At 41.8% G+C, this 25031-nt stretch overlaps 1 protein-coding gene across 1 annotated transcript in view; it reads right to left on the reverse strand.

Annotated features, from left to right (window-relative positions):
• Nucleotides 1-4070: 4070 nt before the first annotated feature.
• The window catches only part of BEND2 (BEN domain containing 2), a 36274-nt gene continuing 15313 nt past the window's right edge, over nucleotides 4071-25031 (reverse strand). Inside the window, exons 6-12 of the mRNA XM_064474829.1 lie at nucleotides 22113-22217; nucleotides 18551-19064; nucleotides 17177-17377; nucleotides 16115-16236; nucleotides 15268-15481; nucleotides 13850-14053; nucleotides 4071-8779 (exon numbers count right to left, since the gene is read on the reverse strand). Coding sequence (XP_064330899.1) covers nucleotides 8544-8779; nucleotides 13850-14053; nucleotides 15268-15481; nucleotides 16115-16236; nucleotides 17177-17377; nucleotides 18551-19064; nucleotides 22113-22217 — 1596 coding nt within the window. The 3' untranslated portion in view covers nucleotides 4071-8543. The remainder of the gene's footprint in view (nucleotides 8780-13849; nucleotides 14054-15267; nucleotides 15482-16114; nucleotides 16237-17176; nucleotides 17378-18550; nucleotides 19065-22112; nucleotides 22218-25031) is intronic.

Here is a 25031-nt window from a genome sequence, read left to right on the forward strand (position 1 = left end):
AGGTATTTAAAAGATGTGTAGATGTGGCACTTCAGGGATGGTTTAGGAGGCACGGTGGTGTTGGGTTGACGGTTGGACGTGATGATCCTAGAGGTCTTTTCCAACCTTAATGATTCTGTGATTCTAGAACTAAGCTAATCCCAGTTGCCAAATCTGAATGAAGATTGATGCTCTGGGCAATACGAATCAAAGTAGGGTGCGATACAAAAACTGCTCTTAAAAAAATGCAGCTTACTAAACCCATTGCTTGCAGACCCTGAATGTTCTCCACTGGTAATGTAGACCTCAGAAAGCAGACTGACACTTAATGAAAGAGCCCTACCTTTCTCATCAGCTTCCATGCTTTGCACAAGGGAGGCAAAACATGGACTGGGTAAAAGAAGCGAATATGGTAAATAATGTAAAGTTGTATACAAGTGGGTGTTTCACACAGCCAAGCTGATAGGAAGCTCGGTTGGCTCAAGAGGCCTGCTCTAGATGCTGTTATCCTGGGTTCTTTCACCAAACCCTCAAACAGCCCCCAGCATCAAAACCTTAGAGAGCAGCCTGAATAAGATAACGCTCTGTATTCCTCCATCCACTCAGGCTTTGTCTATATGCAGTTTAAAAGGTGTGACATTAGCAGGCATTAACTGGCATAAGAAGAGCATACATCAAACAAGCCGTGTTTGCGGCAACCTGAGCTTTAACTCCTTTGGCTTGAAATAACTAGAAGCGTGTACTGCCTTCTGCATACTGAACGGCATTAGTCAGCGAATATTGGGCATCTTGTTCTGTATTAGCCTACACAATGCCTAAATGAAGCAATTTAGGGCATTCAATAAAAAAAAAAAGACTCACACAGCATCCTATTACCAGTAGAGTTTCTCATCTTTCATTAGGAACCTCTGCTCCCAAACAGTAGATCTTGCAGAATTTCACATTTGGTTAGAGTCCTTTCATTTTCTCAAGTCTTTCTGGCACTTACTCAGTACACTTTCACTGCCACATCCTTCCGAAGTCTTCCTGAGGCTAGAACACCAGTTCATTTCAGTAAGTTTCACCAGTCCAAGCACTTTGGGATACAGCCAGCTCCCACATCTGAAAATCCCCTCAGCTGGGGCTGGTTTGTTACCCTCTGCCATATAACCGTGACCTTTCCTATCTCAAACTAGGCACCCAATGGTATTTTTAAATGTCTTCTGGCCTGCAATACTGATATAGTGCCTTCAAAAACCTGACGCTACAAGCAGGAAGATGTCCTTTTGGACAACCTGTGGTCCCTTCGCCCAGTTTTGGGTATTTCCCAAGCCTCGTGCACTTGCCTGCCTGCTGACGACTCTGGAGTTCTCTTCCTTGATGGGGCTTACAAAGCAGATGCCACCCTTGGAAGGTTCACATTAGCAGATTAAGTGCCAAAGAATCTGCTAAAGCTGTGAGAAAAGAGGATGCTGATCCTGGTGTTCCATCACCCCCGCATTTTATTACTCATGCAAAACTGTATGTGAACAGTTGCCCCATACTTAAAAGATTTACAGATTACGTCAAAAGTAACTCAACCAAAAATAGCCTCTCACTGAACAAACAAATCCAAACTCAAATTAGTTCATTTTTAAATGGAAAGACTTTGCTTAAAAGGATAAAGCTCAACTAAAAATGAAACTTCCAATTGTTCAGTGAGAGCACCAAAATAAAATTCTCAGAACTGCAACATCCTGCTGGAAGATTTGTTTCAGTCAGGGAGGTTTTCGGTTTCTCATAAAACCTTTCGGCCCTCAGTAGGTGGTGCTATAGCCTTTCAATCTGCCCAGGAGTAAAAGACAGCCCTGCTTCCAGCGCAGAAGTGAATTTCATGGACTAGTATAATCAATGTCACCTCACCACTTCTGGGTGGGAGGGGGGAACCTATGCTGGACTTCTAAGTTAAATACTTCCATAACCTCATAGTTCGGACAGCATTTAAAGTCAGCAGTTCCCATCTCGCTTCACACACAGATACCATCACACCACATACCGAACAACAGAAACCAGTGATTGTACAGGAAGACTACAAAATTATCACACTGCTGTATATATTAAAAATTAGAAATAAAGAGCTGCACAAATATTTAGCCCTTTCTACATCATATTCTAAAATCCTATGAGCACTTCCATCAAATGATCTGAACAAACACTTGAAGAGAATAGAAAATAACGGTATTGATATTGTTCTAAGGGGTGAGTTCTGGCTGTTAAAGCTGATCATGTGTGTGAGATGCTGTGACACCTGCAAAATTTTTAGTCAGAGCCCCAAGGGCCACCCAGAGGCCTCAGGTCCCTGAGCAGCCTGCCTCTCCCCATCCCTCTTGGCCACGCCAGTGCATGGGTCTGGGACGTCCCTGCAGGGATATGCCGCAGGTTGGCTGTGCTCTGCCCTGTCCCCTGCAGCCTCCCTTACTGCGCAGGGGGACCAGGGCATCCTGGTCATAGTCGTGTCCCCAGTCCTGCTTGGCCCTGCCTCCTGTATGAACCTCAAACCCACACTGCAGCAGTCTCTGCTGCTGCCGACTGGACTCCAGCCCAGATTTGTTACCCTGGCTCCCCTGGGACTGTCGGTGGTCCCTGCCAGTCTCCACCCCTGCCCTGATCACAGCTCCCTGTTGGAAAGGGCATGGTGCTGTGGCTGCCCTCAGCCCTGGGTTGTTGCTCTCTCTCACGGCAGGAACACCACTCAAGCTGCTCCCTGACATTTAGTGCAACAAGCAACGATATTCGTTAGGCAAGAGCATGCAGTGATCCTTCTCACAAATGCGTAAAAGTCATCCACGCTACAACTGACAGGTAAGGAAGAACAGAAGTGGTTCATGGAGACTTATCTCCCCACTCCTGCAGAAAACCCTTGAAGGGACTGCCAGGCTCAGGGAGACCAGATCAATGTTTGCTCTGTTCATTTCACTCACTCACATATCAACCTATCTTCTCCAGCAATGTGGGAGCAAGCGCTAAGAAATCTGATGGAAAACTTCCTAGCAGCCTATCTAATTTGAAGCAGCACTGCCCAAGAGCAGGGGAGGATCCGATTTGCAGAGCTTATCAGCCACCCAATAGCTACTTCAAGGATGTAGACTTTAAAAAACAAGAAACCCCCAACCAACCAACACACCCCCAACCAAACCCCCACCCTCTTTATGTTGTAGAAGGAAGGGAAAGGCACGCCCTTGCAATTCTTTCCAACTACTATGGAACTGCTATGTTGGAAACCACATCATTAAGGTGTAGTTCTTGCAGGAATATTTATTGATAGGAACAAGGAAGGATCGGACCACTAATACGGCAAGACCCAGTACTGCAGGTCTGGCGTACACAAACCTCTACTGAAATCCACAACAGTTGCAAGAGAGAACCGGAGTTCGGAATGGAATTGTATTTCCATATCACTGCCAATGTCTAGGGTCAATCCTAAGATGAAAACTAATAGCAAAGTATTTTAATGCTTGTGTAATATATGTATAAGATTTTTTCTTTTTGCATATCATAGTTGTACATGTAATTATTATATGTTGTATGAAAATACTGTATGCACCACCATGCATGAGGCTACAATAGATGCCTCAAGAAAGCGTAACATTTTACATCTAATCAGGAAACGTGCACCAGATCCTGGCCATGAACAGTACTAGATTAGCGGGCTGTCAAGCCTGATGCCAGAAGTACCAGATGAACTACGAAATATCATCTCAAATCCAGAAATGTCAATCATGCATGAATAAAGTGGCCCAGCTCTACTGTACAGAGGAAGGACTCATATCTAGTCTACTACAAATGTACCAGTTTAAAGGAGTTTCTTTAAAATTTTACTCCACTCCTACCCTTTCGTGGAAATCGCCGTTTCAGATAGCTCACACAAAGCTGTAACTGACAAGCAAAGTCCAAAAGAGTTTGCTCTGGTTTACTGAATCAGTTAAGGCTGTCTAAATTTGGAAATCATCTCACCTTAGTCAGAAGATCTCCTCAAAGACCTGGGTCTTGAAAGGGGACCAAAAGAATCTTTTCAGATGAAACTGCACCTGAACTGTAAATCCATGGTGCAAGAAACATTTAAGACGCACATATGTAGTCAAGGAGCTATATGCTAGTTTTATTTGTAAAATACTTTATTCCTAACAGCAAAATACTGTAATTTTATTTTATAAAAGTTAGCGAAACTTGATACATTTGAAACAGAAACAAGAAAACTATTTCTACTTTTATTCAATTCAATTCTCTTTTCAGTATGGAAGCAATAGGTACGCACCACACTAACAGATTTCAGTGCCAGACAGGTCATTCAATAAATATATCATTCTACCATTAAAATCTGTGAAGGACAGTGAAAAAGTTTCATAAAACTACTGAAAAAATATAAGCATTTTTGGCTTTTTTGAGGTTTGCAACTAGTAATATCTACACACAACAAAGTTCTTGGCGTTTACAAGAACGATTGTATACAACAGTAACAGCAGAATTTGTTAGTAGTAAACCAGAACAACCAAATTTGCAGTACAACACTTCTAGTAAAAAAAAAAATAAAATCAGAAATTCAGCCTATTTCTTAAATCCTATAGAAGACTTCTGCAAGGAAGTTGTAAGGGAAACAAATTACTAATTTCCTACCTGTAAGGCCATTGCATATCCTAACTTGCAATAAAAGAAGCTGATTCTATACTGTCTATAATAAACACGGCCTGTTTGTTATAAATAGAAGTTAAAGTGAGAACAAGTAACTTCACTATTTTATCCTATTGCTAACAAAAAAACCCCAAACCATGAAACCTTTGCCTTGGAGAGGACAGATTTAGTTAAATCTTGTTCTGCTATATACACAGGCATAATTTTGGAAGCCACAGTTGCATCAACTTTCAGGGGTGAAATTGGTTCCCTGTGTTAGTCTTCTGAGAAGCTTCTTGCTGTGAAAAACTTGGACATCTAAGACTACACACAGACATAATGCAAGTGGCAAGGCAAGTTCATGCACCAGCGAGGCAACCTCACACAGATGGTGAGAGGACTGTGTGACTGATGCTGGAAGACAATAAGTAACCGAAAGGCATATACCAAATGCTTCCTCTTTTGAAAACAAACAAAACAAAAATCCCCAAACCAAAAATCATGACAAACACACCCCCGAAGAACCCACCCAACACAAAAAACACCCCACATTTTCTTCTCTACAGTTACTACTGTTGAATTTCAACTTACAAATGAAACTGAGGGAGATGTGAAATTGAATATATAAAGTCATTCATTGTTGTTTATTTTTATAAGTTCAACATCCAAGTAATTTTCAAGATTAGTTTGTTTGGTTTTAGGTTTTTTTTTTGTTAGTATAGAATTCAGTGCATTAATAAATCTTAGTGTTGTGTGGACAGAAAGGAAAGGCAAGGGCATGAATATTTATTATTGACAGTAATTTCTTCCTCCAAGTGACAGAGGAGCCACTGTGGAGAGATGCTTTGCTGGACTTCATACTCACCTACAGGGCTTGTTGAGAATGTGAAGGTCAAAAGCAGCCTTAGCTGCAGTGACCATGAGATGGTGGAGTTCAGGATCCTGTAAAAAGCAGGCTCACAATCCTGGACTTCAGGAGAGCAGACTTCGGACTCCTCAAAGATCTGCTAGGAAGAGTCCTATAAGATTAGGGCACTGGAGAGAGGATGGGCCCAAGAAAGTTGGTTAAAATTCAAGGATCCAAGCTCCAGAGGGATCCATCTCAATGAACAAGTAAGGCAAAAATGCCAGGAAGCCTGTGTGGATGAACAAGGAGCCTGTGGACAAACTCAAACACAAAAAGGAAGCATACAGAGGATGGAAGAACAAACAAGTAACCTGGGAGGAATGCAGTGACATTGTTTGAGCATCCAGGGATGAAGTTAGGAAAGCTAAAGCCCAGCTGGAATTGCATGTGGCCAGGGATGCCAAAACCAACAAGTAAGGCTTCTGTAAGTACACAGGTGACAAAAGGAAGGCTAGGGAAAATGTGGGCCCACTGCTGAATGAGATGGGGGACCTGGTGATGTAAGACACAGAAAAGGATCAGGCACCTTGACTGCTTTGCCTCAGCCTTTACGAGCAAGACTGGCCTTCCAGAATCCCAGGTCCCAGAGACCAGGGAGAAAGGCTGGAGCAATGAAGACACACCTAGTAAAAGAGAATCAGGGTCAGGGAATCCTTAAGCAAACTAGACATATGCAAGTCCAAGGTGCACCCATGAGTGCTAGGGGAGCTGGCTGATGTCACTGTGAGGCCACTCTTGATAACCTTTGATCAATCAAGGCGAGTGGGAGAAGTGCCCAAAGACTGGACAAAAGCATATGTCAGTCCTGTCTTGAAGAGGGCCAAAGAGGAAGACCCAGGGAACTACAGGCCACTCAGCCACCCCTCCATCCCTGGGAGGGTGATGGAGCAGTTATCCTGGAAACCATGTCCAGGCACACAAGTGACAAGAATACCACCAGGGGTAGCCACAGCATGGCTTCATCAAAGGGGACAAAATCACAGTTGACCAAGTTGATAAACTTCTACAAGGCTAGTCATTTCATCGTAGGTGAGTGGAGCAGTGGATATTGTCTACCCAGATATGAGGGAGGCCTTCCACACTGTCTCCCAAAAGATTCTCACAGACAAGCTGCTGATGGTATGATGCTCATACAGGTTGCATGAGCAGACAGTGAGCTCATTTGGAACCTGGACCAATGGCCAGGCCCAGAGTGTGGCAATCAGCAGCACAAAGTCTACATGAAGGCCAGTAATTAGCAGAGTACCCCATGGGTCAATACTGGGTCTGATCCTGTTTAACATCTTCATTAACGGTCTGGATGATGGGGTACAGAGTATGCTGGGATGTCCAAGTCGACAGTAATTTGAACATGAGCTAGCAGTGAACCCTTGCCATAAAGATGGCTAATGGTACCCTGGGCTGCATTAGCAGTACACTGCCAAGAGGCTGAGGGAGGTGATCCTTCTCTCCTCAGCACTGGTGAGGCCACACCTGGAGTGCTGGGTCCAGCTCTGGGCTCCCCAGTACAACAGAGGCACAGACATACTGGAGAGTCCAGCAAATGCTGGTGGTGATGAAGGGATTGGAGCATCTCTCCTGTAAGGACAGGCTGAGAAACCTGGGACTGTTCAGTCTGCAGAAGAGAAGGCTCAAGGGGGATCTCAATGTATATAAATACCTGAGGGGAGGTTGCAAAGAAGACAGAGCCCAAAGGATGGAACCAGGCTCTTCTAATTGGTGCCCAGTGACAGGACCAGAGGCAATGGGCATAAACTGAAACACTGAAGGTTCCCTCTGAACATCAGGAAACAGTTTTTCACTGTGATGGTTCCTGAGCCCTTGCACAGGAAGGTTGTGGAGTATTCATCCTTGAAGATATTCAAAAGCTGTCTGGACTTGGTGGCGGACAACTGGCTCTAGGTGGCCCTGCTTGAGCAAGGGGAGAGGATCAGATGACCTCCAGAGGTCCCTCCAACCTCAACCATTCTGCGACTCTGAACAGTCATTGCACATCTTTCAAGGTTTTAAGTTAACAAAGGCAGAATGACAAGTCTCTAGAACAGCAGCCTACCCAGACAGCAAAGCAAACGTGCTTAGCCTTATAGACCTGAGTATTAAAAGCCATGATTAGGAGCTTGAGAAGGCGTACTACTGATGCTATTCATCTCTGACTGCGTGCCAACAGTACTGCTCGTGTCCTCGGTTTTAACTGAATGACTTGAAGCCAACGGAAGTTGTTATTTTTGAAATCTGAATCAGGATCCAAATCCTCCAGATGAAAGTTGCAGCAAACTTGCATCTTGTGGACATCCACATCACTGGATGAGATATATGCCACCAAACAACAGACCAAGCCCCTGAAGAAGTGTTTTCTTTAATTTTCATCAAGAAAAACCAGAATCAACCATTGGACTGTTTGTTTGGGATGCTTTTGTGCTTTTGTAAAGCTAAATCAGGGCAAAGAAAATACTACTAACTGTACGTACATTGTTGTCTACCTCTCTCCTTATCCTACAACAAAGGCTGCTATAGAAGGCAAAAAAAGTGAGAGATATAACAAGTTAGCTAGATGCAATACATTTTTTTTCCCATTCTGCATTAGGTATTTTTGCTTAAAATACCCCATTGTCAAAGCAAATTTAATTCCTCACACATAATGAGATAACTTAGCCGGCTATGAGTCTTCCCCCAAGGAGGACCATTCTTTCCTCTCCACTTTTCTATCTGCTTCTGCTGACGTGATGCACAATGCATCTTTTCTAATCAGATTAATCTTTCAGAGTCAATGAATCATGAGAAGAAGGTGCTTTAAGGGAAGAGTACATTGCAAATGCTACAGGGAATAGTCAAAGTAATTTCCAAGGAACACAAGCGCTACTTATACAAGTAGTTAGGGTTCCCAAGTCTTCTGCTAACTTTGGTCTCATGAAATAATACTATTTAGTGCTGCTGACAACTCAGAATAATAGGAGAACTCTATGTAATAGGTTTCTACGTGGGATTTACAAAAACCTGCTAAATTAAGATTTGAGACAGATCTTATGGAGCTTCAGTCCATGAGATTGATAGTATCATTTTCAAATGGCTTTACTGAAGTGGGACTCTGTGGAAGACTCTTTGCATTCAGTGGTGGCACTGCCATGACTTTCCGTCGGATTCCAACTGTAGCCTTTTTATGGTCATGTCTGAGACTGCGGATTGTGCTGTTTATGGCAGCCACACATGCCTTCCAATCATATCCAGTTTCCTTTAGATCAAAGGATGGATAATTCTCTTGAAGAAAGTCTAAAAAATAAACAAGTATAAAATAGTGAGTTATCAATTATTTATGCAGGCTATAGACTCTTTCTGGATGTAATTAAGCCAAAACAAGTGCATCCTATCAAAACAGGAAAGTTAGACATGTTACAAGGCTTGAAGAGCAGAGCTAGAAGGCAGTTTTTTTCTTCCCTCTTTCTGTTTAATTTGAATGTGTGTAACAAAAGGTTTAAGCCGAAAAACAAAATATGCAAAGAAAGAATGTAAACATGTACATGGGCTTGATCCCCTGAAGTGCTAAATAACCTCAGCCTCTAATGTGGTCAACCCTTGCACAGAAATCTCAGACTCCATTTCAGAATGACCAGTATTTAGCAGGACCAAGCCCTCCTTCAGAGAATCTCCGACAACTATATTCACTAAAATGAAACAGCAATTCAACATAACACATCTATAGAGGAACAACAGTGACAGAAGAACTGCAAGAGCTTGTTCCTTGCCATACTGCAACAAGATCAGTAAATAAATACTTGAGTTTGGTAGCAATGGGATAAATAAGGTAAAACTACAGCAGCTTTCTCCCCTTCAACAAGTAAAATGAGTAGTTTTAGAAACAGATTTTTTTTTAAATTACTGAGGAGTGATTGTCCTTCTGAGCTTAGCTGAATTACATGTTTTCTCTAAGCAAGCCCCTAGAAGATTTAAATAAGCACCAAAAAGGAATTCTCAGCTGTGATTTCAAATCAAAGGCAATACTATTTCTACTTCTGATTAACATCTAGATTTACCTTGGTAGAATGAAAGGTATAGCTAGTTGATATTATGCCAGTTTTGTTCTTTCTTTTACTAGCAAGTAAAAATCAAATACAGTATCATTGTTTACAGTTGGTATTTTAACTTTTAGTTCCAAACCTGGAAACCTATTTTGCCAGAAAAGCATGGGTCTGAAGGAAGAAATGACAGAGAAGAAAACTTGTGCTCTTGCAGTTTATTCTGCTGCGGGTGGAGGTGGGGGGTGGGTGTGTGTGTGTGTGTGTGCGCGCGCGCGTGTGAGGAGGAGTGAGATTGCCTTAGGTTCTTTCATTCCTAGTACGCTCCTGTAATAAGCTATGCTGACAAAGGACACACAAGCTGTTGTCCAAAGCAGCAGTCAGGCTCTCTTCCCCTCCATTCCCGACACCAAATTCAAGAAAATGCTTGGCCTCAGAGCTACAGCACAGAACAGGAATTCCTACCACCAGGCCTACGGAGCCTTTGTAAATGGCACATGGAACAGCTTTTCTTTTACAGAAATTGACAAATTGTTGGTACCACAGTAAGGCTATGCAGGGCCCCTTCCTGCTCTGCAGGGTTACATTCAGGGAGCTGATGCTGCCATCCAATCAAGCTATCTTATAATGTTAAAGAAAACAGGGCCAGGGACTGCCCTCTGGCCCCAGAGCCAAGCAACATGGCCTGGCTGCAATCACAACACAGACAACTTCGTCTCTCATCTGCTCTGGAGCCTTAGGGCTGCAGGAACATCACATAGACACACTTAATACATCTTTTGAATGCTTCTTAAGCTCAAAATGTTGTTAAACATAATGTGTGCTATGGGATTACATGGAGATGCTTAAAGTGGCAATGCTTCCCAGGCTACTGGTGATGTACAGTTCAGGAAAGCCCACTCTTACGTATAGACTTGCTATATTGGGAGAGGTTTCTGGCACGCTCTGTCCCTCAAGCCGTGCCCAGATATTACCCCAGAGATTAAAAGTCCCAGTTTAATTTTATTTAGCACTATTGCTGTATCCTTAGAGGCACTCTTGCCTCTAACATCTGTGGAGCTGTTAGGCTGCACTGTCCAGATCTCAACAACCCTTTCAACCCCGCTATACTCAGACATGGAAGAGAAGCAGTTTCAAGATATGTTAGGAGATGCACATTGCAAAAACGTGTGATGAATTCTAGAATATCTCAGATGGGAAGGGACCCATAAGGATCAGAGTCCAACTCTCTGCTCTTCGCAGCACTACCTAAAACTAAATTATATGACTAACAGTGTCATCCAGATGAGGGTAACTAGTCAAATATGCAATATACTAACCCAGTGAGCACTATCCCACAGTGGTATCATGAGGACACAGGAGGAAATAAAGCCGTGCATCAAACCAGTGGTATTGGGAAGTGTTGGAGGCACTCCACTATTACACTGCCTTCAGCCTGGGATCTAGCCCAGTAAATAACACCCCACAAGCAACACTTAAGAATTCTTGGCAAAGTATTTTCTCTTCAGATTTCTCATAGAAAGAGCCAAGTTTTGCAATGAAAATACAAGAACACACAGTTAAAGAAAAGGTGGAAAGACTTCTGTATTCCATGACCAAAAGTTTTCAAGTATGTTGAACTCTCTCTTTAAGATACGGTAATGGCCACCAAAAACCTGATGATGTTTCCCCATTTGCCCTGTGGCTAACACCATTGTTTGTGCTGGACATGCTTAAATCTTACCAGATAATGCCAACTTTTCTTCTGTGTGATAACCCATACACCTTTTCTACCTACAACCTGCTTTACATTCCTCCTCACTTGCTACATAACTGTTATGCCAATTATACTGCCTCAGTTCTGCTTGCTTTATCCAGCCTTGCAGGAAGGACTGAATGAGACTTATAGAAGACTCCCTCCCAGGAAGGGGCACGGACCAGTGTTCCGGAAGTCTTAATGCTGAGGTGAGAGCAATACAGAAGGCAGAATATGTGCTACAACTCCAACCATAACATACCCTCCCTCTGCTTCTAGAATAGCATTTTCAAAGAGAATAAATAATACCAATTTCCTGAAGATATCCTGAATTCATATAAACTGAGGAAACTGCAAAACTGTCCATATTCATATAGTGGAATACATTGTTACACGTTATTTAGAAAAGACACACTTCAGTAAAGATTTGTTACTCAAATAGCTCAAACTGGTCTACTTCAAAAATCACTCGGCAACAATCCTTATCCCACCTTGAGCTTCAAAACAACTAAATAATTTGCTGAGACCTTTTCTCTCAATGGACCTTCTTAGGTGAATAGGGACAGCTGACCTCTAAGCCCTTAGAAGGCAAGGCACTTGAACCTGTTCCTTTCTGATCACAGCCACTTCAGCTGTGAGGGACCTCAGGAGGTCTCTACTCCAACCTTCTACCCAAAGCAGGGACAACTCCTGCAGTAAGGCCAGGTTGCCCAGGGCTTTGTCCACTGGGGTGTGGAAAAAGGATGAAGATGGCACAACCTCATGGGGCAATGTGCTCCACTGCCTGACTGTCCTCATGGGGAAAAGGAGTCTGCTCATATCCAGTCTGAATCTCTCACTTCCATTTATGCCTGCAGTCTCTCAACTTCCCACATTCAATACTGCAAAAAGCTTGACTCTAGAAGGAGTTTACCGAGAAGGTAGACAGTGGCAGGCTGCTACTAGGTCTGCCTGGAGCCTTCTCTTTTCCAGACTAAAACAAGCCCAGTTTCCTCAACTGGAAGTGCTCTAGCTCCCTGTCCATTTTGGTGGCCCTCCAGCTTTATTGATATCCCTTTCTTTTACTAGGAGACCCAAAATTTGACATGGTAATCCAAATGCAAACTCATGAGTGCTAAACAGAGGGTGATAACCCTTTCCCTTGATATGGTGGCTGTGCACCTATTAATACAGTCTCAATTTGCTGTCAAATGCAAACCTGATGAGTGTTCTCCATTGTCTCCAAGTCAGAGATAAAGATGCTAAACAGGCCAGGTACCAGAACAGATACCTGCAGTACTCCCTGTGTCAGTCACTTAAGCAGAACATGACCCACTACCCTCTGAGCACAAACATCCATCTAGTTCTTTAACATTGTCCACCCATCCAAACTGTAACATCCCAGCAGGAATATCAAAATATTGTCAGAGACAGTGTTGAAAACCTTGCTAAAAGAAGAAATAATTTAAAAAAAAAAAATCAAGCTAAGTGACAGCCACTGCTCTTCCCTCGTCCACAAACCCAGCTATTTTATCACACAAGGCAATGAGCTGTGTCAAACATGATTTACCCTAGGTGAAAACATGCTGACTGTTCTCAACCAGCACTCAAAGGCCTGAGACATTCATAGTAAAGACTGAGGTAGAAGCAGCACTGAGCATCTCAGTCTAATTTGACTCTGCTGTCACTAAGTTCCCTGCCCCATTCAGCAACAGGCCCATATTCTCCTTGCTCAATCTTTTACAGTTAATGTTGTGGTAGAAGCTCTTGTTGCCCTTGACATTCCCTGCAAGTCTCAACTGGAGCTAAGCTTTGGCTTTCCTGACACCATTCCAACACTCCCAGGCAAAGTTGCTAAATTCTGCTTCAAAAGCTGTCCTTGCTTCCAATCTCTATATACTGCTTTTTTGCACTGGAGCTCAGTTATAGATTCCCTGCTTAGCCAAACTTGTCTTCCCATAACTCTACCAGTTCTCCCAAGCATCAGAATGGACTCTTGTGCTTGCAGAATGCTGTCCTTAAAGAGCTGCCAATTTTCCTGAGTTTCTCTCCTCTTCAGAGCCACCTCTCGCAAGCTGTCACCTATGAGTTTCCTGAATAAGCCAAAGTATGCTCTTCTAAGGTGCAAGGTCTGTACTCTCAGACCTTTTAACTCTACTCGGCGGGATCTTGAGGCCAAAGACTATTTCATAGTCTCTACAGGCAATGGTGCCACCGATTATCACACCCCGACCCTTTTGTGAAGGGAACCATAACCTGCTCTGCATTACCTCTGGTTGGCCGACCTAGCCCCTGTATCAAGAAGTTATCCCTGATACCTCCAGAATCCTCTGGGACTGCTTCCATCTCCCACTGTGTTGGCCATTCAAGCAGATGCCATGGAGACTGAATTTCCTCATAAGAGCCAGGTTTGTGATCTGGAGACTTCCTTGAGTTGCTTAAACATAACTTCATCTACTTTCTCTCAACTTGTTCCCCTGCTTGCACTAATACCTGTCAGAACAGTTTCACAGACTTATTTCCAAAGCTCCATGGTTTGTTCACAGGATACAAAGTTAATAATTCACGTTAATTTCCCCATATTATCATTTGATCAGAGATTTTCTTTCTTACCTCTGAGAGCATTAATTCTGTTGCAGTCCAGTGGGCTCATACCACGTTCAAGATTACCATATACATTGCTTTTTACTAGCACATCTTCAGTGAACATATGACGAATTAGGTAGCGAGCTGACAACTCTGGCCGAGACTTCCCCTTAGCCACATAAATGACTGAGAAAGGTAAATGAACGTTGCGCCATGGACTTCCAAGAAGTTCTAGAAAGGATGTCAGAGAGAGAGAGAGCGAGAGAGAGAGAGAGAGAGAGCGCGTGAGCGCGCTTTTACTTATCCAATACTGACAATGCTTCAAAATGGCTGTATTACACTAAAATTAGGACACAGAAAAGTTCTCCCCAAAATTACTGTGCTTGCTTGGAAAGACCACAGCAAAACTGTAACACTACAGCTAATACTAAAATGTAACACATTGCAGACAAATGACCAAGTAGCCAAAAAAACCCTGCCTGTTTTACAACAATTTAACAGCACTTCTGATATGCTTTCAGCAATGCTAGCAATGTAACCTGCATTATTAATGACTGCTTACTAAATTGTTTTCATCTCGTGAAAAGATGATGCTATTCCAATTACATAAGTAAAAAGTTCTGCTATTTCAATGGTGCTTAGATCCTACTAAGTGGAAACTGAAAAACAGAGTGAATTGGTTTTTTTAACTACTTCAACCTGACTTCACTGCAAACATTTCAAAAAAAAAAAACCCCACCCCAAAAAAAACAGAAAGAGAAGCAAAATGTATAGTAAATCAGGAGGTCTGTGGGATCAGACTAACAAATCTTGGGTACAGGACCGGATCTAATAGAGCCCCAAAGTGACTCTAATCAAATAAATTATTTCCAAGGGCAACTAATCTCAGCTCATTTTCCTTGAAGCTCTCTAGAGGCATCACATGCCGTACAGGGAATTTTTTGCAATGCATTTGTATATTCTGCTTTTTTATTTATAAAAAAATGCTGCTTTAAGATTTTTATTGTCCTGAACTGTCAGTTTTACAGAAAGGTAGGGTTTTCTTCTCAAATTGCAATACCATTCGATAGATATTCTGAGCTAGCTTACTCCATTAAGGCAGAATATCTACCAAAGGAAAAAAAAACCAGGGTAATTCTTGAAAAGTAATTATTTAGAGAAACTGAACAGAATATCGTACAGCTGAACTTTCCAATCTTAGACCTGATATGCATTATGGGACACTGGTAGCTGCAAACACATATTCTGTTAGCCAAATAATGTTCTTGTTTGCTCTCATGAAGACTTACTATATATACACACATAAAGTGACTGCCTTAAGAGTCGTCACATAGTTCAGCAAATCCCTTTACTACACAATTTCACCGACAGCAGCATCTTCTGCCTGTCACTGATCATTTTAAACATAACACAGAAATCCAGAAAATGAAAATTCCTTAATTTACCCATAGGTTCCAAAGATTGTGGTTTCTGGACCGAAGGTGTGTGCAAAGCTTCTGGAAACTTATCCAATCCTGAATTTTGCGGTGTGTCAGTTGTGGAGCTGGTCATTTTCTGAGAGTTTTGAGAATTGCCTTCACCATCTTCATTATCATTTAAATCTACACAATGAGATGTATCTGGAGTGTCAGCCACTATTTCTTTCCCTTCAGCTGTCTCCTGAAACATTTCATGAAGTTAGTTCATGCACTGGGAAAAGCCCACCAGTTTTCTAATTAGTGTTCTAGTTCATTTCCCATTCAGTATAAATTAGATTCCAGATATTTACAATATAGTTACTCCTAAACTTCAATCATGAAAACCACAGGTGAAACAGATACTAAATATTCACAGATTTGCACAAAGCTTTTTAGAAGCAGAGGTAAATGGAGTTACAGGTGTTTTGGGAGTGATGTTTCAGTCAATATAAAGTTGAAATGCCTGGCTGGGTATATCGAAGGAAAGCCTGTGAAAACAGTGCTAGAAGCTACATGTTTAAGCTTGCAATCAGACTTCACACTACTTCTGGGCAACATTTATAGCACTTTTCTTTCAGTGTCCTATGCTTATACATCCCTTAACTGAATGCTGGACACAGGAACAGGTAGAGGCAGAGCAAGAGAAAGGGATATGCTTCCAGTATTCCCCATCTGGAACTAGTGCTGCAGTCAGCAGGCCTACGCTGAGCAATGCAAAGGCAGAACTCAAGGAATTTCCCGTTACAGCACTTGTATGATGAGGAGTTCAAATAATTAATTTGAGAAAGAAACAGAAACTTAGTACTTAATAAATTACCACCTTGAGACAACTTACTGGGTTTATTTTTGTTTCAGAGCGTAAACAGCGGATCATAGCATTGACATTCGTGATACAGGTTTTCCAGTCTTTTCCATGCTCACTCAAATCATAGTTTGGAAAGTTAGTTGCAAGAAATTCTGCATATAAAATGTAGAAAAAACTTTTAAGCTTTGTGACAAAAAGCGGTATTTAAAAGTAGTCTAATTTAGAAAGAAGGAGAGAAAGCTACAAAATGCTTCATGTTTATTGTTCTCTATTTAGAAGCTTTAGATTTCCAGCTTTAATTAAAGAGATAGTAAACTCACGGTTTGAAGCTAAGCAGCACTATGAATTTAAGATGTGCAGTAATACTTTTTTCAGATGCTGTGAATAATGCTTTTATTATTAAGCATTTCCTGGTAGAATTAGGGGAAAGGTGTGATTTATCATACTAACTTTAAACAAAACAAAGAAAAACCCCACAAAAAACAGAGACAGGGTAATGCTGATGCTATAACTACTTCACACATCTTAAATAATCTCCCACCCTTTAGACAGGATGAGGATTATGTGTAGGTTCACACAGATGTGCCATGGGATCTGTGTAAATGGCTTGACATTTAAAAAAGAATGCCCTCCCCATCTTCACTATTTCTTAAATAAACAAGAGATGTGAACTTAAAGGAAAACGAAAAGTATTTAAGAATCACCAGCTAATGTTGGTCTCAAGTATACCATCCCCATAAAAAACCCCAAACAAAAAACACCTGAACCAACCAAAACACCACCACAAAGCCTGTGCCACAAAGACAGAATAAGATGTCATGAAAAATTTAGAAACAGACAGCATGACAGGAAGTACACAAAACTAGGAGAAATCAGAATTGTTTTATCCACATTGAAGAAAAATGAACAATAAGAATTACAAAGCAGGAATTTCAAAACCAAAAGACACAGCAGGGTGGAGCACAGCCACTACTGCATTTATCATTTCACCAGTTGCTAGACAATGATTAGCAGAAACATACAGAAAAGGACTTCTTGTAAGTTAAAATCTTTGTTAAGTATTAAAGAAGTGCATTTTGAAAGGTAGCATACCTCTTATTGCAGCAATTTTGTTTGGATCCAATGTCCTGCGCCCTCGTGCACTCGCTCCCATAATGCTGCACAACAACGTTTCCTTGGGGAACAAGACACGAACTAAGTAGCGCGCTGCATACTTTGGTTTAGTCTTTTGCCGAGCTTTCATCAAATAGTTTCCAAGAACTTTTACATTTCTCACTGGGTCCCCAACAAACTCTTTTGTAAAACAAAAACATTTAAAGAAAAAAAAAATTAAAAAAACAATCAAGTTGTTAAGAAAAGAACACTTTTTCAAACTCCTTCTCTTGACTTCTATGGTACGCTCAGTATATGTTCTCTACTACAGCTAATTCTACTATATATTACTTATCTTTGCTCTTACAAAAGTAGCTTTAAATTGGAACAGTAACAGATCTTTTTGATTCACGTTAACCACCAACATAACTAACTAAAATAATAACACCGAAGAAAACACATTAGACACATGAGAGTCCAAAATGTTCAGACTGGCCTATTTTACACACGTGCAAATACTATGTATGTTTAATTCAATGACCCACAAAGAATGGCATAACCATACATAGTACTGCTAAGTCATACACTGTTTACAAATTTGCAGATCGGTATCCAAGTATTTGAGCTACTATTCGTGCAGCTCTTCAGCTGTATAAACTTATTTTTTAGACCAAATGCAACCAAAACCTCATAGCTCAGCTGTCCACATAGCTCAGGGTATTTATATTTTAGAGAGAAATGCATTAGTTTTTAAAACATGGTGCTATTTTATACATGCTTGTTTATTATAATGCAGTATCTATGGAATTCTTCGTTTTCTGTGGAATTAAGTATTTTGAAAGAAAACAACACAGTGAAAAAGGATTTTTCACTGATAAAATCCTCCACAAGAAGAAAACAGGTACATCCTTCACACAAATCATGTAAGTTGCTTTCTTAAATGCAAGACATATATATACATGCATACCCCTCACTCAGCATTACAGGCAATCTGTTTTGCCTTTTTAAACATATGCATAGCATGCATACACTACTGATGACACATACACAGGTTAAAAATAGATTACATCAAGAGTATCATGAGAGAAAAAGAGGGCCTAGTCTTAAAAGAACCCAAAGCACGTACATAAATCAAAGGATTGTGGTAGGCTATACAACTGTATATACACTGCAGAGGTTTTTAAGTCATCCCTGGCATTTAAACATTCCTATAATCTTTGTTTCAAGAGTTCTAAATAGTATTCCATCATAAAATGGCAGTCAGTTCTGCTCCTTTACTTTTGCTAAATAAAGGTATTTCTTTATGAGTATTTTTTTATATTAGCAGCAGTTTTTTAGCCTTTGTTTCTGAGTATTCATTACAAAGGAACTCACCAAAGCTAGGATTGATGGAAACTGAAGAAGATGGCAATTCTTTACTTGTGTTCACACTCCCAGATGCATTTCTGAAGTTCGTCCCCACAGCACTGTTTCCCAAACTGGTCTCAGATGGTGCTGGCATCAGTGATGATGCTGCTGACGAAGATGCAACATTGACAGTACTTTCCACAATGCTGGCTACAAGATTTGATCGTGGAGAAAGGTCAGGCATCCTGTTAGCTGCTGCATATGATGAATGCAATGAATGTGTAGAAACTATAGTGGGGAGCGGTGGGCTTTGCCTACAAACAGGCTGCTGTGATTCCAGCTGAAGACTCGGTTGAACATGTTTTATTGTGGAATTGACCTGAACATGGCCATTTTGTAAAGCAACCCTTATGACTGGGCTATGCCGTCCCTGGCCTGGTGAAGAGAGGTGAAGACTTGATTCCCTTTCCATGGATTTTTGTACTCTTATTTTTCCTTGGGGCAAATGACTGGAACTTCTGTATGTAAATCCAACTGGTTTCTGTAAATGTGATTCAGAAAATTAAAAGATTAAATTGGACATATCTAGTCTTTTTTTTTTTGCAAACCAGGAAGACTAGGTTTTAGTAATTATGCTATAGGCAACAAACTCTTCATTGAGATAGTAATTGCCATGAAGCCAGTGCTATTAGTTTTTAGCCTTCCCTCTACTTTCTTTTATTCTCACTTGTAGTTCCAACAATAAGAGTGTATCTGGTCAGCTTCAATGTTTCTCAAGTTTTTTCCACCTGGAGTGCTGGCACAATTGCTTTCTAAAAAGCCAGAGAAATATATGACAAAGGCAGCTTTGTAAAGGCTTTTTAAAAAAGCTCTATTAAAAAAAACAGGCAACATAAAATTTAAAATTTGTTAGCTATTGACTCAGTTTGCTGAGTTTTCCAGGGGTGTTTGCACTGCCACGTTAGCTTTCTTTTCAAAAAAGAAAAAAACAATTCACTTTCTCTCCTGGCTGCCTCTTCATTCTTTACTTGCTAGCTGAAAACACTGAATGTTCAGATCTTGTCTACAATGGAAGATTCCAAAGAGACTAAGACTGACACACTGAGAGACAGACTATGCTTTCCACCACCTGGAGTACTTTTATTAAGAAATATATGCACCCTAAAGCACGCATTCAGGTTCAAAATACAAGTCACTGAGCAGGAGCTACCAAATGTAGCTGACACATGTGGGTTTGGGTTTTTTGTTTGGTTGGTTTTTGTGCATTTTTTCCTGTTTTTTTTGTTTGTTTGTTTATAAAAATCTGATTATATTCCATTCTTGTAACCTTTAAAAATCTATGACCTAAAGAAAGGCTTATGTGCCTGAAAGTTTGTCCATTTCTCCAGCTATTGGAATTGATCCAATAAAAAAACCCCAGTACCTTTACCAGCAACCTTTCCTTATTTGTATCCTTAGCCCATCACAGATACCACAGTGGTACAAGCTGTTAAAAAAAATCTACAGCATTCCTGATGGTTTTAAATATAAAGTGCTAGCAGAACCTAAAAAACTGGTTGGCATGCATTTCCTGGCTTCCCCCTTATACCTTATACACCTGGACAAGGGAGAGAAAATATAACAAAAGGCTTGTGGGTTGAGATCAGGACAGGGAGAGATCACCCAGCAATTACTGTCACGGGCAAAACAGACTCGACTGGGGGAAATCAGCTTAATTTATTAACAATCAAATCAGAGTAGGGTAATGAGAAATAAAAGCAAATCTTAAAACACCTTACCCCACCCCTCCCTTCTTCCCAGGTTCAACTTCATGATTTTCTCTACCTCCTCCCCCCCCGAGAGGCACAGGGGGATGGGCAATGGGGGTTGTGGTCAGTTCATCACACGCTGTTTCTGCTGCTCCTTCCTCCTCAGGGGAAGGACTCCTCACATTCTTCGCCTGCTCCAGCATGGGGTCCCTCCCACGGGAGACAGTCCTCCATGAACTGCTCCAGCGTGGGTCCCTTCCCACGGGGTGCAGCCCTTCAGGAACAGACTGCTCCAGTGTGGGTCCCCTGCGGGGTCACAAGACCTGCCAGGAAACCTGCTCCAGCCTGGGCTCCTCTCTCCACAGGGCCACAGCTCCTGTCAGGGCCTGCTCCAGCACGGGTTTCCCATGGGGTCACAGCCTCCTTTGGGCATCCACCTGCTCTGGTGTGGGGTCCTCCGTGGGCTGCAGCAGGTGGATATCTGCTCCATCGCTAACCTCCATGGGCTGCAGGGGGACAGCCTGCCTCACCAGTCTTCTCCAGGGGCTGCAGGGGAATCTCTGCTCTGGCACCTGGAGCACCTCCTCCTCTTCCTCCTTCACTGACCTTGGTGTCTGCAGGGCTATTACTCTCACATATTTTCACCCCTCTCTCCAGCTGCAATTGCGCAGGGCTTTTTTTTTGTTCCCCCTTCTTAAATATGTTATCCCAGAGGCGCTATGACTGTCACTGATGGGCTCAGCCTTGGCCAGCAGTGGGTCCATCCTGGAGAAGGCTGGCATTAGCTCTACTGGATATAGAGGAAGCTTCTAGCAGCTCCTCACAGAGGCCACCCCTGTAGCCCCCCTGCTACCAAAACCTTGCCATGCAAGCCCAATACGCTGATAAGACCAGTCTGTTCCCTGAATCTCATATTTTTGGATGTGTGGACAGTGCAAGCTTGGAGTTGTCAACAAAAACACATTCCCAAATAAAACCTTGTATCCTATTGATAACTGACATGGCACAAGAGTGTCATTGCTTTTACCCACTCTTAAAGCAAATGGTCTTACTGATGTCTTGACACCTCCTGACAGCAGGATCACCTCTGCCACATTAAAAGCTCTGCAGTATTATTGACAAAGAAAGGTCATTATGGATTTTATTACCTTCTTACAAAAACCATCTGATATATTTTCCTTTTTGGATTTTATTACCTTCTTACAAAAACATCTGATATATTTTCCTTTTAAAGAGCATTTTTACAAGTACTAATATTTTGTCTCCTTAGTTAATAGTGGATTGACTATGTAGGAACAAATGAATTGTGGGTACTCAATATCAAATCTTCTTTAAAAAATCTGAAAAAAGTTATTAAAAAACACAAATCCAAAACCCAAACCAATTCTATACCATAATGGATACAAAAACACACTGCTGAGATCTAAAAGTCAGTCAATTGAACCAACTTGTGTGAATGATGCATAAACTCTTCCAACTGCAGAAACCAATGAGACAGTACACCACATCTCATAAAACAGCAACACCAATATACCCAAGTTTAAGACATAACCTACACAATTCATTTCTGTTCATTCCAATACAAGTAGAATTTTACAGCATCTATCACAGCATCCTGAACTTGATGGGGGTGACTGGCTGTTCTGTGACCACTGGGGTCAATAACAATACAGGAGACTGAAGCTGGATACAGTAAAAAAATCTAGAATAATTTAGTTGAAATGGACTTTAAGTCTCCTACTTTGCTACTAACTTTAATCCTAATTTAATTTTTAAAATATACATCACAGGAAGTGACAGAATTAAAGGAAAAAGAAATGTCTTAGGTCTTTAATACTCACAGGTCTGAGCAACAGTGGCTTTACACGAGTATGCTGCATTTCTGAGACCTTTCGATGAAGCAGGTCAAATTTTTTATCCAACTTCTGAATGGCTTCATACATGGCCTGACAACAAACATAACAGTGAAAACAGTATTGTTTCACAAGAACCCAATTTAAATCAGAAGAAATCAAGAAAGTTCAATTAAGGACAAAATTCTCCTCCCTAAAACTGCGTAAGATCTGTAGCTAACATATACATTCTGTAAGCATACTAAAGATCAACTTAGATATAAAATGCAAGTAATAATAGTATATATCACAGTAAAAAGAATTCTCAGAGAAGCTTACTTTTGCAACTTTAACATGGCTGACACTTAAAGGTTGTGCTTCTGGCTTCCAGCAGACATTTTGTTTTTTACCTATTTGGTATGTTTCGATTTACACTGAAAAGATACTGACAAGCTCTAAGGTAAGTTAGGTGTTATGATATGCTATTTTAAGTGACAATAAGTTTCCAAGTAAAAAGGTAAAAGGTTTATAGGCAGCCACCAAAATACTAATTTCTGTAACACCCAGTGAGAAATAGATTTAGAAAAATAGTACCTGTAAAGTAAAAGTCCCAACCAGAACTGAATGTGGCCAGAGATGCCAAAAACAAGAAGGGCTTCAAGTGCATAGGTGACAAAAGGAAGGCTAGGGAAAATGTGGGCCCACTGCTGAATGAGATGGGGGACCTGGTGATGTAAGACACAGAAAAGGATCAGGCACCTTGACTGCTTTGCCTCAGCCTTTACGAGAAAGACTGGCCTTCCAGAATCCCAGGTCCCAGAGACCAGGGAGAAAGGCTGGAGCAATGAAGACACACTGGGTGGAAAATAATTTGGTCAGGGAATCCTTAAGCAAACTGGACATAAATTACATCCAAGGGGCCTAATGGGATATACCCACGAATACTGAAGGAGCTGGCTGATAGTATCAAGTGTGGCCTCACAATGATCTTTACTCAATCAAGGCAAGTGGAAGAAGTGCCCAAAGACTGGACAAAAGCATATGTCACTCCTGTCTTGAAGAGGGCCAAAGAAGAAGACCCAGGGAACTACAGGCCACTCAGCCACCCCTCCATCCCTGGGAGGGTGATGGAGCAGTTATCCTGGAAACCATGTCCAGGCACACAAGTGACAAGAATACCACCAGGGGTAGCCACAGCATGGCTTCATCAAAGGGGACAAAATCACAGTTGACCAAGTTGATAAACTTCTACAAGGCTAGTCATTTCATCGTAGGTGAGTGGAGCAGTGGATATTGTCTACCCAGATATGAGGGAGGCCTTCCACACTGTCTCCCAAAAGATTCTCACAGACAAGCTGCTGATGGTATGATGCTCATACAGGTTGTATGAGCAGACAGTGAGCTCATTTGGAACCTGGACCAATGGCCAGGCCCAGAGTGTGGCAATCAGCAGCACAAAGTCTACATGAAGGCCAGTAATTAGCGGAGTACCCCATGGGTCAATACTGGGTCTGATCCTGTTTAACATCTTCATTAACGGTCTGGATGATGGGGCAGAGCATGCCCTCAGCAAGTTTGCAGATGACATCAGACCGGCAGGAGCAGCTCACACACCAGAGGGTTGTGCTGCCATCGAGAGGAACATCAAGAGGCAAGAGAAACTGATGAACAGGAACCTCATGAAGTCCATCAAGGAGAAGTACAATGTCCTGCGCCTGGAAAGGAACAACCCCAGGCACCAGTATGTGCTGGGGGCGCCCAGCTGGAAAGCAGCTTGGCAGAAAAGGACCTGGGATCTTGTGGTGATTACTAAGGTGAATGTGAGCCAGCAATGTCCCCTTGCTGCAAAGGTGGCTAACGGTGTCCTGGCCTGCATTAGGCAAAGTATTGCCAGCAGGTTGAGGGAGGTGATCATTCCCCTCTTCTCAGCACTGGTAACACCACACCTGGAGTTCTGGGATCCCCAGTACAGCAGAGACACAGACATACTGGTGAGGGTCCAGCAAAGGGCCATGAAGGTGATGAAGATCTCTCCCATGTGGAAAGGCTGAGGGAGCTGGGACTGTTCAGTCTGAAGAAGAAAAGGCTCAAGAGGGATCTCATCAATGCATACAAATACCTGAAGGGAAACAGCAGAGAGGACAAAGCCAGGCTCTTTGCAGAGGTACCCAGTGACAGGGCCAGAGGCAATAGGCTCAAACTGAAACACAGGAGGTTCCCTCTGAATATCAGGAACCACTCTTTCACTGTGAGGGTGGCTCAGCACTGCCACAGTTTGCCCAGGGAGGTTGTGGAGACTCCCTTCCTTGAGATATTCAAAAGCCATCAGGACATGATCCTGGGCACTAGCTGTATTGCGTATGGGGATTAGACAAGATGATGTCCATCGGTCCCTTCCATCCTCTGATTCTGTGAAAATGAGATGTGTTATGTATGGAGAAATCAACTCAGCCATGCCTTTCAGAGCAAACACGGCATTGAAATCAATTGCATCCACATTTTTAATAATCACAGAATGAAAGATAAAGAATTTGGAAAAGCCTACTTATTTTACGGCAAGCATCTGATCTTCAGTTAATCACCAAGGTCAAGTTTTCTTTCAGATGTTAAGAATTTGTGTTGCCTTGCTAAAGCAATGAGGTACAAACTTCTTAGAAGTATTATTGTAAAAGCCCAAATTTGCAGACATAAAAGCCAGATATTCAAAGCATTCTAAGTCCCATCAGTTATTAATATATGTTACCATGCGATATAGTAAGTTCCCTTGTCAGTGTTTCCAGGATTTAGCAACTCAAACATGATGCTTACACAGCAATTTAGACATACACTTTGTGCCGTAACAGCATAAAGGAATCAGATAACAGAACATTAATTTAGTATTGAAAGGGACTGCCAACTGGAAAATACCTATCAGGCACATATCATCAG

Source organism: Phalacrocorax carbo, chromosome 1 (assembly GCF_963921805.1).
Source record: "Phalacrocorax carbo chromosome 1, bPhaCar2.1, whole genome shotgun sequence".
In the NCBI taxonomy this organism is placed as follows: Eukaryota; Metazoa; Chordata; class Aves; order Suliformes; family Phalacrocoracidae; genus Phalacrocorax; species Phalacrocorax carbo.